This window comes from Lagenorhynchus albirostris, chromosome 6 (assembly GCF_949774975.1).
Source record: "Lagenorhynchus albirostris chromosome 6, mLagAlb1.1, whole genome shotgun sequence".
In the NCBI taxonomy this organism is placed as follows: domain Eukaryota; kingdom Metazoa; phylum Chordata; class Mammalia; order Artiodactyla; family Delphinidae; genus Lagenorhynchus; species Lagenorhynchus albirostris.
In genome coordinates, this window is record NC_083100.1 from 6,847,719 (window position 1) to 6,866,900 (window position 19,182).

The 19,182-nt window shown below is 46.0% G+C and overlaps 1 protein-coding gene and 1 non-coding gene across 6 annotated transcripts in view; both read right to left on the minus strand.

The window, feature by feature from the left end:
* Positions 1–2,035: 2,035 nt before the first annotated feature.
* The window catches only part of ATG16L1 (autophagy related 16 like 1), a 46,779-nt gene continuing 29,632 nt past the window's right edge, over positions 2,036–19,182 (minus strand). For 3 of the 5 annotated variants that reach the window (XM_060151822.1, XM_060151821.1, XM_060151820.1), the window contains 6 exons: positions 8,031–8,151; positions 7,659–7,764; positions 5,577–5,726; positions 5,386–5,433; positions 4,435–4,536; positions 2,036–3,585 (listed from right to left, as the gene is read on the minus strand). In XM_060151822.1, the coding sequence (XP_060007805.1) occupies positions 3,492–3,585; positions 4,435–4,536; positions 5,386–5,433; positions 5,577–5,726; positions 7,659–7,764; positions 8,031–8,151 (621 nt within the window). In that variant the 3' untranslated portion in view covers positions 2,036–3,491. Of the gene's footprint in view, positions 3,586–4,434; positions 4,537–4,636; positions 4,738–5,385; positions 5,434–5,576; positions 5,727–7,658; positions 7,765–8,030; positions 8,152–19,182 lie in introns of those variants that run through there. The other 2 variants (XR_009541010.1, XR_009541011.1) reach the window with 2 other exon arrangements.
* Positions 10,336–10,578, minus strand: LOC132522506 (small Cajal body-specific RNA 6). The gene has a single exon (XR_009541248.1). It is a non-coding gene; the product is annotated as a small Cajal body-specific RNA 6 (non-coding RNA).

Here is a 19,182-nt window from a genome sequence, read left to right on the forward strand (position 1 = left end):
AGTTCAGCAGCACAGATGGAAACCAGGGCTCCCTGAGGTGAGAGAATCCGATTCTGCCGAGGTGAGGGAGGCAAGAATCACTTTCTGGATCAGAGTCCAATCTTTCACTGGCACGTACCACACATCCTACGTGTTTCTACACAATCTATGCAAATACAGATATATTTCACTTTATTCAAGATTCCCAAAGTTTATTGGCTTGAAAATTTGGGATTTCTAGTGAGAATGAGCCTTACAGTAAGACACAAGAGAAAAGATGCAGTGGAATAAAAACAAACACGGGCAGCTCGTCCTCGCCCCCGAAGAGGCACTTCCCGCTGGCTCACGTGGAGGGCTGGATGGGGCACCAACGCCCACCTGGGGGCCAGGACTCCGGAACAGCCTCTTGCTTCACTGGGAAACTTCCCCCCATTTGTGAAATGGGATACACTTCAGATCTGACAGAATTTGAGCGCCATAGCTTCCTTATTACTATCCAAGACATCTCATAAAAACAAACATTTGTGGCTTCTGCAGCCTGGCAAGCAGTCCTGCACGAGGTTTCATCACTGCCACCCTTCTCTCCCGGTGCTGCACCCAGGCGGCGAGCTTCAGGTCTACATTTCAAATTGTCAGATTCCCCAAGATCACGATTGATCACGGTTGTGCTGTAGATGTGAAGACACACAGTAGCTCTGCACACCTTGGTACACTCCAAACCCTAGAATTTCCCAACAAACACGCCCCTGGGGCCTGGGCTGGCCCCTCCCAGCTGAGAGCAGCTTCATCCACTTGCCCCAGCGTCCCCACAAAATATCCTGTGCGCTGTGATATGAAAGGTGCATCGGGGCTTCACAAGATAAAGGTAAAAGTGAATGTGTGCACAGTATGTGCTATAATAAGGCACAGAACTTGATATATCACACTATTTGGGGAAACAACCTAGGAAATATAAATTTTAAAAGTCTTTAATTCTCAGCCTGAGATATGCTAACGTCTGGATCAAAGCCCACAACACTTGCAGGGGAGCACGCTAGCTCTAACCAGTCGGGATTCATCTGGGAAATTAAAAACCCCCATGCCCACCTCCCACCCTGACCAATGAAACCAGCAGCACTGGAGGAGGGTCCCAGATGATCTGAGAAAAAGAGAATGAAGACCATGAGCTGGCTGGAAGCATGTTCCACATGTGGTTCCAATGGAAGCCATGTTCCACATGTGGTTCCAATGGAAGCCACACCTGTAACCCAGCCTTGGCAGTCAGGTGACCTGAAGAGAGCTTTACAGTATGGATGGATCTCAAACTGAAACATCTTTGTTAAGAGCAGAGAGCAGTCCTGCTTCCCTCCAAGGTCAAAAAAAAAAAAAAACCCCAGGATAATCAGAGGCTATGACAATGTTTACTTTCAGCCTTTTTGAAGAATGAGACTTACCTCCTTGAAGGTGACTGCAACAGGATCCCCACCTTCCGCTTTTTGGAGATTGCTGGCTGCCTCTGAGACTCCAGATCATGATGGAATCCTGACTCAAGTTGCTGGACTACCGTCTGGTAATGGGCTGGACAGGGGTCCTTGGGGGTGGGGGTGGGATACATCAGGGAGACCCTAATTTGTTATGGCACACAGCCGCTTGCTAGATATCTGAGCTGCTACGAATAAATCACTCTTCAATGAGGAAATTCATGCCCCTTCAGCAAAGAAGAGGCCTGGCGGCTGGGAGACACATACAGTTCACTATCAATCCTGTGAACAAAGTCTGCAGCGCAGGGACAGGAAGCTCGTATTGCTGCAGCGTGGAGCAGACCGCACAGCTGCCGAAATTCCGAAGAGACCCTTTTCTGGTTCCAGTTAAGATTTGCAAATGACGTGAAACTGGAACGCTGATGTTTACAGACAATAATACCTTGGGCTTAAATGATGAACAATAAGGAAAGGCACGGGGACAGTATTAACCATTATTTACAAATGAATGAATACCATGGAAAACAAATGAAAAAAAACCAGCTTTTCGCCCTTAAGGATAAAGAAGAATAAAATAACTACCAAGAGGCATGGAGTGTGAAAAGTACATAACAGATTTCTTTTTTATTTACAATCAAGTTCTGTTGGGCAACATAATTAAATAAATAAAAGACATGCCCTGGCCTGTGAATTTCAACTCCCCTCAGCACGAGTTCCCTGAACAGCAAACTGAAAAGGGGAGGCGAGGGCAGGGGAAAGGGGAGAACAGAGCCGCCAACACCATCAGAGGGAGCGCGCAGCCCGTCCTCACCCTGCTCTAGCCCTCGCTCCCACAGATGTCCAGAGAACAAGTCTGGAAGGAAGAAAATTAAAGTGCGAATGAGTAAGTGATAAAAATATTGGTGTTTCAGTCACTCAAGGAACTATAATTTTATAAACGAGTAAGATGGTAAAGATAAACGTTTAAAAAAAAAATGCATAGGCCAGTTTCTTCCCGGCCTTACTCGCAAGTCCCGAAATCGAAAGACGGCATTCCCATGCTTCCTGGAACGGGCTTCCTGAACTAAAGCACCGAGGGGGTATTGCACATAGGCTTGGCAAAGGGGCAGCGACCCGGAACTACTGGCTCCAGGGTAATACACTGGAGGCCTCCAATCCCACACCACCGGCAACTGTAACCCCAGCACAGCCGGGAAGAAGGGGGCGGCCCACCTTCTGAGAAGCTACAGATGATCCGGGAATACAGTCTTTATTCCTGCAGCTCACCCGCTTCTCTGGAAAAAGGGTTGTGCACTTCTTCTCCTACCCACTGCCAATTTTTTTTTTTTTAACCAAATTGAGATTTCTTTCTTGACCAAGAGATAGATATGTAGAACTGGGGGGGGAGGGGAGGGAGGAAGGAGTTTTGAAGAACAGTTGCTTTCTACGAACAGTTTAGGAGACCTAAGGAAATTCCAACTGTGATCAGGTGAGGTCAGAGTAAGAGCCTCGTAGTAAAGACACAGACCAGCAGGGGGACCACAGTCCCACCGTCCCCGTGGGCTACCTGAGGGCAGGGGTAATCCCACCTGGGTTTCTGTTAATCCATGATTAAAGCAAGTTCCCTGGGAAAATGACCCCAAGGTGACAGGACCTTCATCAGGCCAGAACCGACTTTGGAAGGACGGGAGAAAGCACAGGGGAGAAGCAACACCCGGTGCAGGGGGCGTCTGCGGCACCGCCGCCCAGGGAAGAAGCCAGCAGGTGCCTGCGCTCCCCCCGCTGAGGTATGCAAGATCAGAGCCAGTAGTGTTTCCCACTTGAATCAAGGCAAGAACCTGAACCTCTGCTGAGCGACCGCAGCATCAGGTTTTTCTCAGTGTTACTCTTTCAGGCCACGGGACCTCAGCCACGACCCTCGGGAGCCCTGCTCGAAGGCAGGCTACTGCGCCCCACGGCTCGAGCTCTTCTCTGGAGGTCAAAGCCACAGTCCAGGCGCCACCTGCCAGGACAGAGCCGTGGGGCCCGCGTGCCCCTCCAGCTTCTGATCCGCTCTCTCCTGACGAGGTGCCCTCAGTACTCTGACCACAGCACAGCTTTGCTTCCTTTGTCCACGCTGACGACATGGGAGCCGGCAGGCGACCAGGCCACGGCGTTGATCGCTGAGCTTCAAAGGGAGAGGTCGGAACACGGGTGAGACATTCGTGGGCCGAGCGCAGGGCTCCCTCGCCATCAGGGCGTCAGGCTTGTCCCAGCGCCCGTTTTACTCGCCGGTGTGGCTCCCACGCACAGACAGGCACTTAGAGAGCGAAAGAACTTGGAGGAACCCTGCCTTGATTCTAGGAGGTAGTTTGGAATGAAAGGAATCAGGCCTTATCAAGTCTACCCTAAGGGAGTAGCTCTGAGTTAAGCAAAGAGCCTCTGACGAGCACCTCAGGGCAACTGGCTGAGGAGCGGGGAGGCACCACCACAGCGAGGACGGTGAGGGGTGGTCCCGGGGGGCCCTGGGCCTGGGTTCTAAGAGCAGCTGGGCTTGGGGGACAACAACAACAAAGCCGAGAGGAAAAGGGGCCTGGATGAAAGTAAAAAGCACGTGAAAATCGGCGTTTACAAGCAGTCGATTTCCTGAGGAAAGGGGCTTAGAAGGGGGAGAAGGGGAGCCAGAGAGGAAGGAGCGCGGTGAGGGGCAAGATCAAGACAGGAGACGCCACAAGACGAGAGACAGAACGCGGGGCTCTAACCTTCTCCAGTGGCCATACCCTAACTGCTCTAGCTGGAAGGTCTGAAATGTAAATAAGCAGGACGCTGCTGTCTGCTGTCCGGGGAGAAGGGCCCCAGCTTCCCTCCACTAACCTGGCTCACAGTAGAGTGCGTGAGTGGACACTGCCCTCGTGGGGTCGACTCGGGTCCACGCCCGAAGAGGATGTGACCCCTGGGATGGAGTCACAGGCTCCCTCAGAGGGGCTGACCCCCCCTCAGAGGGGCTGACCCCCCCTCAGAGGGGCTGACATCTTACCTGTGATGCTTTGAAAGGACCTTCTCCACTTTCCCGGAGAGCACGCTCCAGATGTAGAGGGAGCCCTCGGCCGAGCCTGCTGCCACGTAACTGCCGTCAGGGCTGCAGGACACATGAGACAAGAAACGGCGTCTACCACCCACCCCCAACTCAGCGTCTTCCCGGACCCCTCCCCAGGAAGTCATGTTTACTCTTCACTTACGAGTCAAACACGTGACCATTCCCGTGTACCCAGAAACCAGAAGATGCTCTTCACAACCGCTTTGGCCAAAGCCACTTCACCCTATCATCTGGCCTCACCAGCTAATGAAAAATGGTGCCGCTGCATTACTTCTTGGGGCCACAAGTCCCTAAGCATCTCTCAGACTCAAACATAGCACATAGGGAGGTCAAAGTCAACCCCCAAATGGTGAAGGGTTTCTTTCAGTTGATGGACTGCCTCATTATATGGTGCAGTGAAAGCAGAAAAGGAAGGAAGCATCGACTGTAGAGAAGCTTCTCCACGATATTGGCACTGACCATGGCAATGTATTTGGGAGAACAGCCATGCGTGGAAGGGAGAACAGGAAAGGGAAACCACCGCCTCTCCAGAGAGCCTATTCTGCTCTGTTCCAGGGGACACCACCCTTCCCAAAAAGCTCTCGAAGAGTTCTCATGTAAATGAGTAAAGAGAGGGGAACCTGATATACCCAGAACAAACCAACTAGCCATTATCAGTTTTTGAATTGGGACACAGTTTCACGCAATGACAGAAGGGACACTTTAGAAAGGAAGGAAACAGTGACAGTGACCTCTAGGACTGAACGTGCAGCTTCGTTCCTGGACACCTGCGCACGTGGAGGCACCGTACAGATGTAGCTCGTTTCCCCAGTGGGAAGAGGCCTCTGCTCTAACCTCTGCGGTGAACCACGCTGGGGGTGCGGGCGCGACGGGAGGAGCACCACCACTAACCTGAACACAACTCTCGTCCAGTCGGAGCCGCACTTGAAGCCCGGCGCGCTGCAACAGACGACAGGGCACCGTTACCCCCAGAGTCCATGCAAACTTGGGATGTGCGGGCAAGTCAGGCTTCTGGCCTTCTCACAACCCTCTGAAAAATCAGCAAGACTCAAATGAAACCCAACCAGAGTGTCTTCAGTTACCTGAATGTCTGTCTGACGGCATTTATTCGTAGGTCAATAATTTTTAGCAGGTCATCTCGGGAGCAGCTGAGGAGTTCAGTTCTTTCTGGGTTTAAGTCCAGGGCAGTAATCTTTCCCAAGAGCTCCATCTCTCGGACAATACTCTCTGATCTAGGAAAAAGATGGAAAGTCTGAGAAAACCTAACACAGAAAGGTCAGAACTTCCCCATTTCAACCAGGATGGCATGCCACGGAGAAAAGGAGGAAGGAGAAAAGGCAACTGAACTAGAACACAATACTCCTCAAGGACGGTGAAAATGCTCCCACGCCCACACAAATAATCTCAGCCCTGGCTTTTATTATTTTCCCATCAACAGATTCTATCAGGAGCTGTGAGTACTAGAACTCTAAAACTGGTAAGGATTAATTTCCTTGCCTGTTTCTGAAATGATACAGTAATTGCCAATCAGAGCTTCTGATCAGCATGAACTAAGCAGGGCTACTATTTAATTAGTATTACTTCAATTTTATCATTTCAACTTATCCAAAGGGACGTAAAACCGCTTTAGCAGGTCTGGGCTGCCTTATATGGACAAATGTGTGGGCTCTCCAGGCTTCCTGTCATACAAAGTAAAGCTCGGGGACCCTCCAACTCATCCCGGTGACTCCAGATGTGGAACCGGGGCACCCTGGCAACCCCTTCTCCTTCCTTTTCTTCTCCCAGCTCTCCTCTGGGCTGCGGTCCACACCCAGGTCTGTGCTCAGCAGTCCTGGGCTGGGCCCTGTTGGTGATACAGCCAAAGGAGGTGCAGACCCTTCTGGACTCATTCATTCTGTTGTAAACTTTCGATGAAATGATTTCCCACCTCAAACCATAACCAAGTAAGACAGTTTATCTTACTGTTGCCGCTCCACCTCCCTGGGACTTGGGGTCTTCATCTGTCAAATTAGGGGGGAGACCAGGAGGAGCCTTCTAACATCCAGCTTAGCTCTAAAATTCCTTACTCCCAGTTCAAATTTCTGCCAACCAGTACACCTGAAACTAATCACCAATTACCTACCTCCTAACCAACTGTCCTCATCCTAACAGGACTCCTGTCCCTTCTACTGCCCCCACCTTGGCCCATCAACAGGACTCCAGCTTTCTTTCCCTTTCTGCCACTCCTCCCTCCTTGGGCAGCTCCCTGTACTGCCCTCCTGTTGCTTCACAGGTGGGCTCTGACTAATCCACTCTCATGTCTTCAAAGTCCTCCTGTGAGGACGTCTCGTTTTTTCTCCCAGCCAACCTCTCAAAACTTTTGTTTTTCCAAATGTCCATTAGAAACCTCAAATTTATGTCCTTTTCTGAACATGTTCACTGCATCCTCTTCCTAAATCTGTCATTTATTCTGCATCTTACTTTACTTCTCTCCTTCCTCACCCTCCACATCCAACTTGTAACAAACCCCATCCAAATCCCCCCTCCACTGCCTTGAGTTCAGATCCTCAATGCTTTACTGATTTCCCGCTCCCCAGCACACCCTTTAAAACTGCCACCAATGTAATCTACCACACTCTCATGAAGCAATCCTTTCCTAAACACCCAACTTATGAGATCAAGTCACCTACCAATGGCATCCAAAGCCCGCAGCAATCTGATCCCACCCCACCCTATCGGTCTCATCTGCCCTCGCCTGACCTGCCAGACTGCCCTGTTCTGGCCTGGAATGTCCCTCAGTGGCTCTTCTGCAACGTGAAGCCTACTCACTTCTCAAGACTCATCTTGACAGACGGTCTCTAACATCCTTGGACAAGGGCTCCTGGCCCTACTGCAACACACCCTGCAGACTTGTGTATCTGTCTTCTCGATTACACTTGAAACCACCTAACAACCTCGTTGTTCATCTGTTTGTAAGTACATAGGGCATGCTCAGAGGTGACTGTTGAATGTGACCGTCTACTTCAGGGTAAAGAATATCAAACTGGGAAGATAATGTGGACTGGAGCTCATTTCTGCCATTTCCAGGGACTTTAAAAACACAACCCACACACAAGACACCATCACAGTTCTGCCACATACAGACCCTCCCATCTGCCTCCCCACCAAGCTCCTGGGTGTTTTACCGGATGTCCCAGAAACGAATTTTCTTGTCAAAATGTCCACTCATCACACACTGCTCTGTGCAGACAATATCATTGCAGCTGGATCCGGCAAATACCGTCTTTATGCCTGAAAGACAACCGAACACGAATAATCAAGCAGAAGCCCCTCTGCGGCTGTGCACGCAACACTGCTGCACTCTCACCCTAAGTAATCAGAACTACTTATTTAAATGAAGCTTCAAACTTGAAAAATAGTCACCACGTCAGCACCACTCAACGTGAGACTGGAATTTCAAAGTTTATCACACTAAATGCAGGCTTTAACGTGGAAACAAACACCTCTGAGGTTAATATCTAATCGTTCATAGACACAGAGAGACTGAATTTCCTCACAGACTTTGCTGCGTAGATCCCAGAGTTTGAGGGTCCGGTCGTGACTTCCAGAAACAATACGCGCATTGTCCAGCAGGAACTTGGCAGACAGCACTTTGCCGCTGTGTCCCGTGAGTGTATGCTAAGGGAGAGAACACAACCAGGGTAAACCTCCAGGGCGCCACACCGGGAGAGTCAGCGGCAAACTGCCAGGGAGCCAGCTTCTCCAAACACCCTGAGATCTGGTCAGGAACACGCAGAGAGAAAAGGAGGAGCAGCTCAGGGAAAACACCCAGAAAGCCTGTCTTTGGGCATTGCCCGGGGTGAGGTCTCAAGAGGAAGAGGATAAACCTCCCACCGCCAATAAAACTAAAAAAAAAAAGGTAATGAAAAAATAAATGAAAGATCCAACACCACAGCACAAACGTCACATGACCACGCCCTCAAAGTAAGGGAGGAGCAGGCAGAGGACCTGAACAGACATTTTTCCAGAGAAGATATACAGATGGCCAACGGACACATGAAAAGATGCTCAATATCACTGGTCATCAGGGAAATGCCAATCAAAACCACAACAAGATTATCACTGCACACCTGTCAGAACTGCTATTATCAAAAAGACAACAAGTAACAAGTGTTGGTGACGACGTGGAGAAAAGGGAATCCTCGTACATTGCTGGTGGAAAAGTAAGTTGGTTGAAGCCACTATAGAAAACAACATGAAGGGTCCTCAAAAAATTAAAAATAGAAACCCCATACGATCCAGCAATTCTACTTCTGGGTATTTTTCCAAAAAAACCCCAAAACCACTAATTTGAAAAGATATATGCCCCCCTATTTTCATTGTACCATTAATCACAACAGTCAAGATATGGAAGCAACCTAAGCGTCCAATGATAGACGAATGGATAAAGACACGGTACATATATACAGTGGAATATAAGTCATAAAAAAAGAATGAAATCTTGCCGTCTGTGACAGCATGGATGAATGTAGAGGGTATTATGCTAAGTGAAATGAGTCAGACAGAGAAACACAAATACCATATGATTTTACTTATACGTGGAATCTAAAAAACAAATCAACACCTTACAGAACAGAAAGAGAATCACAGAGAACAAGGTGGTGGTTGTGTGGGGTGGGAGTGGGGGTCTGAGTGAAAAAGGTGAGAGATGAAGAGGTACAAGCTACCAGATACAAAACAGTCACGGGGATAAAGGTACATACAGCATGGGGAGTACAGTTAATACTGTAGTAACTTTGGTGACAGGTATAACTAGACTTACCATGGTGATCATTTGGTAATGTACAGAAATAACAAATCACTATGTCGCGCACCTGGAACTAACATAGTGTTGTAGGTCAATTCTACTTCAATTTAAAAAAAAGGATATACAAAAACTGTATAATAAAGTACTCAGTAAAGGCTCTACTACAGAAAGTATACAGAACACAAATAGGATATCTGTATTTAGTCTTATTAGCCAATGAAATGGAAAAGAACAATGTATATACTAACGGTATCTATTTAATATTATTAGATTTGTGCTGCCACGTTAATCTTACATGTTATAGAAAAATAACATGTTTGTCTTCTCCCAAGTGTTTAAAAAATACATGTAGACATTTCCTGAATTTGTATTCTTTATTGAGGCTTGTCACATTTTAAGCTGTTAATTACACAACTTAAAAGGGGCGGGGGGCAACCAGAGGACCTTCTTGAAATAAGCTCTATTACAGATATCGGTCTGTATGGCTCTTGCAATTTTCTGTAAGTCTGAATTATATCAAATTACAAAATTTTTAAATCTTGGATTTTACTAATGTCTCAGAAAGTCAGTCTCCTATTTAAAGTCAGAATGGACAGGTTCACCAGAGGCATAATTTATCAATATAAAAGGAAACATCAGGGGCTTCCCTGGTGGCACAGTGGTTAAGAATCTGCCTGCCAACGCAAGGGACACGGGTTCGAGCCCTGGCCCGGGAAGATCCCACATGCCGCGGAGCAACTAAGCCTGTGCGCCACAACTACTAAGCCTGCGCTCTAGAGCCCACGAGCCACAACTACTGAGCCCATGTGCCACAACTACTGAAGCCCGTGTGCCTAGAGCCCGTGCTCCACAACAAGAGAAGCCATGACAATGAGAAGCCCGCGCACCGCAACGAAGAGTAGCCCCTGCTCACTGCAACTAGAGAAAGCCCGCGCACAGCAATGAGGACCCAACACAGCTTAAAAAAAAAAAAAAAAAGATTCTTAAAAAACTAAAAGGAACCATCAGGACTCTTTCAATAAACAATTAAAACTCCTAGGGGTTTTTCAATCAGAGGTCTCAGCTTGAAATGTCAGATCATAACCACAGACACCAGCATTCCCAACAATCAAATCTTTTCGTGACTAGCTGTGAGATGCCAACCATGGCGTCTTTCCTGGGCTGCCAAGCAACGCAGAACTGGGTCATAACCGAACGTCAGTGCCCTTTGCCCGCCACAGCACTACTGGAGCCCAATGGAAGAGAGGCGGCTGGGGATGGTGAGGATGCCGCACTTTCCCTACTTTTCAATATGGATCAACATATTCATGTGTGGAAACGTCAAAGGCTCAGAAGATATACAGGTATTCGCTAATGATTTCTGTGTAATTTTTAAATAAATAAATGTATTTATTTATTTATGGCTGTGCTGGGTCTTCGTTTCTGTGCGAGGGCTTTCTCTAGTTGCGGCGAGCGGGAGCCACTCTTCATCGCAGTGCGCGGGCCTCTCACTATCGCGGCCTCTCTTGGTGCGGAGCACAGGCTCCAGACGCGCAGGCTCAGTAGTTGTGGCTCACGGGCCTTGTCGCTCCGCGGCATGTGGGATCTTCCCAGACCAGGGCTCGAACCCGTGTCCCCTGCATTGGCAGGCGGATTCTTAACCACTGCGCCACTAGGGAAGCCCCTATAATTTTTTTTTAAAAAAAGAAAAGGCTTTTTTTTGGGGGTGGGGGCTGCGCTGCATGGCTTGTGGGATCTTAGTTCCCTGACCAGGAACTGAACCCGGGCCCTCGGCAGCCAAAGTGCGGGGTCCTAACCACTGGAACGCCAGGGAATCCTCCCCCCAACCCCCCCCCCAAAAATGAGCAGCTTTTAAAAGACCCTAATATACTTACTATAACTGTCAACTTACTGGGTTTCAACCCTGACCCCCAAAGCCAGACCTCGCAGTTTAGAGTTAACACTTTAGAAACCAATCTTTCCTCTCCGCTCAGGAGAACAATTCCACTTTAGCACAGGAAGAGAAAACTCAAGGCCACATGTACTTCCGCTTTAAGAAGAAGTTTGCACGAATTCCGAGACTCCTTCTCACATTTAAAACGCTCTGAAACTGGAACAGCATCTTACAATCGCTGCCAGCCAGGGGGCAGCTGTGCTGTGGCTGTGTGACAACCTCCCACTGATCCTTCTGGAAAGATCAAAAAAGTTCCAGCAACAAAGTTTATGCTAAATACAGTATAGGAATAATGCTCAGTATAAATCATTCAATCTGCACAAACCATGGGGAGAGACCAAAAACTTGTGTAGGTACTTCTACTTCACCAAAAAATTCAGTTTTGTGTACATGCACCGTTTTCTTTCTTACTATTAATGTAAAAGTAAAATCATGTTTCACAAACATAGGGAGGAAAAGACACTGCCCACAAATGGGCGATGCAAATGTGCTCGTTTTGCTTACTCTAAATGCACGTTAATATTCTCATATAGTTCACATGAAAACAACCCTACAAATTTATCCACCGCACTTTTAACTTCATAGCACAAGCAGTTTTTCATGTGACGGGAAAATACACGGGCTTTGGGGTCACGCTGTTTGGCGCCTGAACACCCTGGCTCTCTAACGTCTGTAAAAGACTAACATCTTCCTCACTCTGTTTAGGAGGGTGACCCACGCACCAGGCCCATGGCTGACTGCATTCTTTCTCTTCCTTTCTGCACCACCCTCCTTAAGAGTTTCTGTAATTACTCTATAATAGCTGAACAGTCTCCAAGCAATGAGATTACAACCTAATAGAAATTTCCTTGGCTAGCAGACACCTACATCCCTTTGAAAGTTCCACGATCACAAATGATGCTGCAGTGAACATGTATGAGTACATGGCTTTCCCCTGACTTACTTCCTGGAATGAAACTGCTGGATTAATGGAATAAAGGAATGTTTTTATTTCCTGGCTTTTCACATGTGTTACCTTGCTTTTAAAAAAGTCTGGATTTCTGCTTATTTTGTTCTTGGTGGAAACCCAGCCTAACCGGCCCTGCCTGGGGCTGAGTAGTTTCATCTCCATGCTCTCAGTGGTATGGAATTCAGCCTCGTGCAAGCATTCACTTTTATCACGTAAAAACTGATTATTAAGTCATTTTAAGTGGATCAGATTTATTTTAAATTCTTTTACCCATTCGGTGTTTTTGAATTTATTCTTAATAGTTAATATTTAACTTCTAACACTACTTTAAGGCTTTTATCTTCCTCTTTAAGAGACGGGGCATGGGTTTTGATGTCACAGCAGCCCCGAGTCCCCGAATGGGAAGGCTTAGAGCTCTCTTCCCTCAGGCTCTGCACAGGCTCCCTGGTGCTGCAGGGCAGACCCTAAGGGCCACCCACCATGTAGCAGCTACCATTAACACGAACCAAAGACAAGTGACCTCAGAAAAATGCAGAACTTGATAAGGAGGTTTCTGAAATAAAAACCATCATCTGAAAGCAAGTCCTCACTGAGGCCACTTCTCCACACCAGCACTACAGACGTGAGCAGGATGGGTTCTTCAGCCCAGTTCCTCAGTTTTGCAGTAATCTTTTAGATTTTTTTTTTAAAATTTTTAAAAAATTTATTTTATTTATTTTTGGCTGTGCTGGGTCTTCGTTGCTGTACGCGGGCTTTCTCTAACTGCGGAGAGCGGGGGCTACTCTTTGTTGCAGTGTGAGGGCTTCTCACTGCGGTGGATTCTCTTGTTGCAGAGCACGGGGTCTAGGCACGTGGGCTTCAGTAGTTGTGGCACATGGGCTTCAGTAGTTGTGGCTCGAAGGCTCTAGAGCACAGGCTCAGTATTTGTGGCACACGGGCTTAGTTGCTCTGCGGCACGCGGGATCTTCCCGGACCAGGGCTCAAACCCGTGTCCCCTGCATTGGCAGGCGGATTCTTAACCACTGCACCACCAGGGAAGCCCCTACATTTTTAAGAGAGTCGAAAACATCCTGTAAAGAAAGAAGTCCTCTGGAATGCGCCCCTTTCAACACGAGACTATTTCTAGGACCCTTTACTAAACGGATTTAAAGCAAGCACTTGACCAGCCACTCCTGCATTCTGGTCTCACCCAACACCACCCACCTCAAGTTGAGGAGACAATGACCAGGGCTTGGATCTTGAGTTTCAGAACATGGAGATGCCCATCTATGTCCTCCAACATCCTCTGTAAACGAGGGTCTCGGTAGAAGCCAGAGCCTCCTAGACAGGGAGCCTACTTACATCCTGAGCCCTGGTAAGGGTTCATGCGGTTTCTGTGGGAATGGAGAACCTGTTAAAAGGGCCTCCTGATCTCCTTCACACACTTACCAAGTGATAGCACACAGCTGTGAGCAGACCAGAGGCCCTCTGAGCCAGCTGGTTCAGCAAAGGAGGCTACAGCCCTGGCACCAGCCCCTGGCTCGTCAGCACCCACAGCTTGGTGCTCCAGCACCCTCTCCAGTGAGACTCAGCCCACCTTTGCAAACCAGCTCACTTGAAAACAGTTACCAACATTATGACCTCTATCATCCAGGTCTATCTCCGCCTCCAGGGCCTTCTTACTTCAGGCCTAAAAGCTGACGCTTACCTGTTGAGAACTCTTCTAACTCTTCTACTAATTAAAAATATCATCCTGTTAGGAACCAACATGGTGGAGCAGAAGGACGTGCTCTCACTCCCTCTGCGAGAACACCAGAGTCACAACTAGCTGCTGGACAGTCATTGACAGAAAGACACTGGAACTCACCAAAAAAGGTACCCCACATCCAAATACAAAGGAGAAGCCACAATGAGACGGTAGGAGGGGAACAATCACAGTAAAATCAAGTCCCATAACTGCTGGGGGGGTGACTCACAGACTGGAGAACACATACCACAGAAGTCCACCCACTGGAGTGAAGGTTCTGAGCCCCACGTCAGGTTCCCAACTGGGGGTCTGGCAACGGGAGGAGGAATTCCTAGAGAACCAGACTTTGAAGGCTAGCAGGATTTGACATGCAGGACTTTGACAGCACTGGGGAAAACAGAGACTCCACTCCTGGAGGGCACACACAAAGTAGTGAGCGCATCAGGACCCAGGGGAAGGAGCAGAGACCCCAGGGGAGACTGAACCAGACCCACCTGCTAGTGTTGGAGGGTCTCCTGCAGAGGCGGAGGTGGCTGTGGCTCACCGTGCGGACAAGGACACTGGCAGCAGAAGTTCTGGGAAGTACTCCTTGGCGTGAGCCCTCCCAGAGTCTGCCATTAGCCCCACCAAAGAGCCCAGGTAGGCTCCAGAGCTGGGTCGCCTTAGGCCAAACAACCAACAGGGAACCCAGCCCCACCCATCAGCATTCAAGCGGATTAAAGTTATACTGAGCTCTGCCCACCAGGGCAACAGTCAGCTCTACCCACCACCAGTCCCTCCCATCAGGAAACTTGCACAAGCCTCTTAGACAGCCTCATCCACCAGAGGGCAGACAGCAGAAGCAAGAACTACAATCCTGCAGCCTGTGGAACAAAAACCACATTCACAGAAAGATAGATAAGGTGAAAAGGCAGAGGGCTATGTACCAGATGAAGGAACAAGATAAAACCCCAGAAAAACAATTAAATGAAGTGGAGATAGGCAACCTTCCAGAAAAAGAATTCAGAATAATGACAGTGAAGATGATCCAGGACCTCGAAAAAGAATGGAGGCAAAGATCAAGAAGATGCAAGAGGGGGCTTCCCTGGAGGCGCAGTGGTTGAGAGTCCGCCTGCCGATGCAGGGGACGCGGGTTCGTGCCCTGATCCGGGAAGATCCCACATGCCGCGGGGCAGCTGGGCCCATGAGCCATGGCCGCTGAGCCTGTGCGTACGGAGCCTGTGCTCCGCAATGGGAGAGGCCACAGCAGTGAGAGGCCCGCGTACCGCAAAAAAAAAAACAAAAAAGAAGATGCAAGAAATGTTTAACAAAGACCTAGAAGAATTAAAGAACAAACAGAGATAAACAATACAATAACTGAAATGAAAACTACACTAAAAGGAATCAATAGCAGAAGAACTGAGGCAGAAGAACTGAGGCAGAAGAATGGATATGTGACCTGGAAGACAGAATGGTAGAATTCACTGCTGCAGAACAGAATAAAGAAAAAAAAATGAAAAGAAATGAAGACAGCCTAAGAGACCTCTGGGACAACATTAAATGCAAAACATTAGCATTATAGGGGTCCCAGAAGGAGAAGAGAGAGAGAAAGGACCTGAGAAAATATTTGAAGAGACTATAGTTGAAAACTTCCCTAACATGGGAAAGGAAATAGCCACCCAAGTCCAGGAAGCACAGAGTGCCAGGCAGGATAAACCCAAGGAGAAACACGCTAAGACACATAGTAATCAAACTGACAAAAATTAAAGAAAAAGAAAACTTATTGAAAGCAGCAAGGGAAAAATGACAAATAACATACAAGCGAATTCCCATAAGGTTAAGAGCTGATTTCTCAGCAGAAACTCTACAAGCCAGAAGGGAGTAGCATGATATACTCAAAGTGATGAAAGGGAAGAACCTACAACCAAGGTTACTCTACCCAGCAAGGATCTCATTCAGATTCGATTGAGAAATCAAAAGCTTTACAGACAAGCAAAAGCTACGAGAATTCAGCACCACCAAACCAGCTCTACAACAAATGCTAAAGGAACTTAACTCTAAGTGGGAAACACAAGAGAAGAAAAGGACCTACAAAAACAAACCCAAAACAATTAAGAAAATGGTCACAGGAACATACATATCAATAATTACCTTAAACGTAAATTGATTAAATGCTCCAACCAAAAGACACAGGCTAGCTGAATGGGTACAAAAACAAGACCCATCTATATGCCGTCTACAAGAGACCCACTTCAGACCTAGGGACACATACAGACTGAAAGTGATGGGATGGAAAAAGATATTCCATGCAAAAGGAAATCAAAAGAAAGCTGGAGTAGCAATACTCATATCAGATAAAATAGACTTTAAAATAAAGGATGTTATAAGAGACAAGGAAGGACACTACATATTGATCAAGGGATCAATCCAAGAAGAAGATATAACAATTATAAATATATATGCACCCAACATAGGAGCACCTCAATACATAAAGCAACTGCTAACAGCTATAAAACAGGAAATCGACAGTAACAAAATAATAGTGGGGGACTTCAACACCTCACTTACACCAATGGACAGATCATCCAAAGTGAAAATAAGTAAAGAAACAGAAGCTTTAAATGACACAATAGACCAGATAGATTTAATTGTTATTCATAGGATATTCCATCCAAAAACAGCAGATTACACTTTCTTCTCAAGTGCGCAAGGAACATTCTCCAGGATAGATCACATCTTGGGTCACAAATCAAGCCTCAGTAAATTTAAGAAGATTGAAATCATATCAAGCACCTTTTCTGACCACAACGCTATGAGATTAGAAATCAATTACAGGGAAAAAAATGTAAAAAACACAAACACATAGAGCCTAAACAATACATTACTAAATAACCAAGAGATCACTGAAGAAATCAAAGAGGAAATCAAAATACACCTAGAGACAAATGACAACGAAAACACGGCGATCCAAAACCTACGGGATGCAGCAAAAGCAGTTCTAAGAGGGAAGTTTATAGCTATACAAGCCTACATCAAGAAATAAGAAAAATCTCAAAGAAACACTCTAACGTTACACCTAAAGGAACTAGAGAAAGAAGAACAAACAAAACCCAAAGTTAGCAGAAGGAAAGAAATCATAAAGATCAGAGCAGAAATAAATGAAATAGAAACAAAGAAAACAATAGCAAAGATCAATAAAACTAAAAGCTGGTTCTTTGAGAAGATAAACAAAATTGATAAACCATTAGCCAGACTCATCAAGAAAAGAGGGAGAGGACTCAAATCAATAAAATTAGAAATGAAAAAGGAGAAGTTACAGCAGACACACCAGAAATACAAAGTATCCTAAGAGACTACTACAAGCAACTCTATGCCAATAAAATGGACAACATGGAAGAAATGGACAAATTCTTAGAAAGGTATAACCTGCCAAGACTGAAACAGGAAGCAAGAGAAAATATGAACAGACCAATCACAAGTAATGAAATTGAAACTGTGATTAACAGTCTTCCAACAAACAAAAGTCCAGGACCAGGTGGCTTCACAGGTGAATTCTATCAAACATTTAGAGAAGAGCTAACACCCATCCTTCTCAAACTCTTCCAAAAACTTGCAGAGGAAGGAACACTCCCAAACTCATTCTGTGAGGCCACCATCACCCTGATACCAAAACCAGACAAAGATATTACTAAAAAAGAAAATTACAGACCAATATCACTGATGAATAGAGATGCAAAAATCCTCAACAAAATACTAGCAAACAGAATCCAACAACACATTAAAAGGATCATACACCATGGTCAAGTGGGATTTATCCCAGGGATGCAAGGATTCTTCAATATACGTAAATCATTCAATGTGATAACCCCTATTAACAAACTGAAGAATAAAAACCATATGATCATCTCAATAGATGCAGAAAAAGCTTTTGACAAAATTCAACACCCATTTATGATAAAAACTCTCCAGAAAGTAGGCATAGAGGGAACCTACCTTAACAGAATAAAGGCTGTATATGACAAACCCACAGCAAACATCATTCTCAATGGTGAAAAACTGAAAGCATTTCCTCTAAGATCAGGAACAAGACAAGGACGTCCACTCTCACCACTATTATTCAATATAGTTTTGGAAGTCCTACCCACAGCAATCAGAGAAGAAAAAGAAATAAAAGGAATACATATTGGAAAAGAAAAAGTAAAACTGTCACTGTTTGCAGATGACATGATACTATACATAGAGAATCGCAAAGATGCCACCAGAAAACTACTAGAGCTTCAATGAATTTGGTAAAGTTGCAGGATACAAAATTAATGTACAGAAATCTCTTGCATTCCTATACACTAATGATGAAAAATCTGAAAGAGAAATTAAGGAAACACTCCCCTTTACCATTGCAACAAAAAGAATAAAATACCTAGGAATAAACCTACCTAGGGAGACAAAAGACCTATATGCAGAAAACTATAAGACACTGATGATAGAAATTAAAGATGATGCCAACAGATGGAGAGATACACCATATTCTTGGATTGGAAGAATCAATACTGTGAAAATGACTATACTACCCAAAGCAATCTACAGATTCAATGCAATCCCTATCAAATTACCAATGGCATTTTTTACGGAACTAGAACAAAAAATCTTAAAATTTGTATGGAGACACAAAAGACCCCGAATAGCCAAAGCAGTCTTGAGGGAAAAAAATGGAGCTGGAGGAATCAGACTCCCTGACTTCAGACTATACTACAAAGCTACAGTAATCAAGACAATAAGGTACTCGCACAAAAACAGAAACATAGATCAATGGAACAAGATAGAAAGCCCAGAGATAAACCCATGCACCTATGGTCAACTAATCTACGGCAAAGGAGGCAAAGATATGCAATGGAAAAAAGACAGTCTCTTCAATAAATGGTGCTGGGGAAACTGGACAGCTACATGTAAAAGAATGAAATTAGAACACTCCCTAACACCATACACAAAAATAAACTCAAAATGGATTAGAGATCTAAACGGAAGACTGGTCACTATAAAACTCTTAGAGGAAAACATAGGAAGAACACTCTTTGACATAAATCACAGCAAGATCTGTTTTGATCCACCTCCTAATGGAAATAAAAACAAAAATAAACAAATGGGACCTAATGAAACTTCAAAGCTTTTGCACAGCAAAGGAAACCATAAACAAGACGAAAAGACAACCCTCAGAAAGAGAAAATACTTGCAAATGAATCAACGGACAAAGGATTAATCTCCAAAATATATAAACAGCTCATGCAGCTCAATATTAAAAAAACCCAATCCAAAAATGG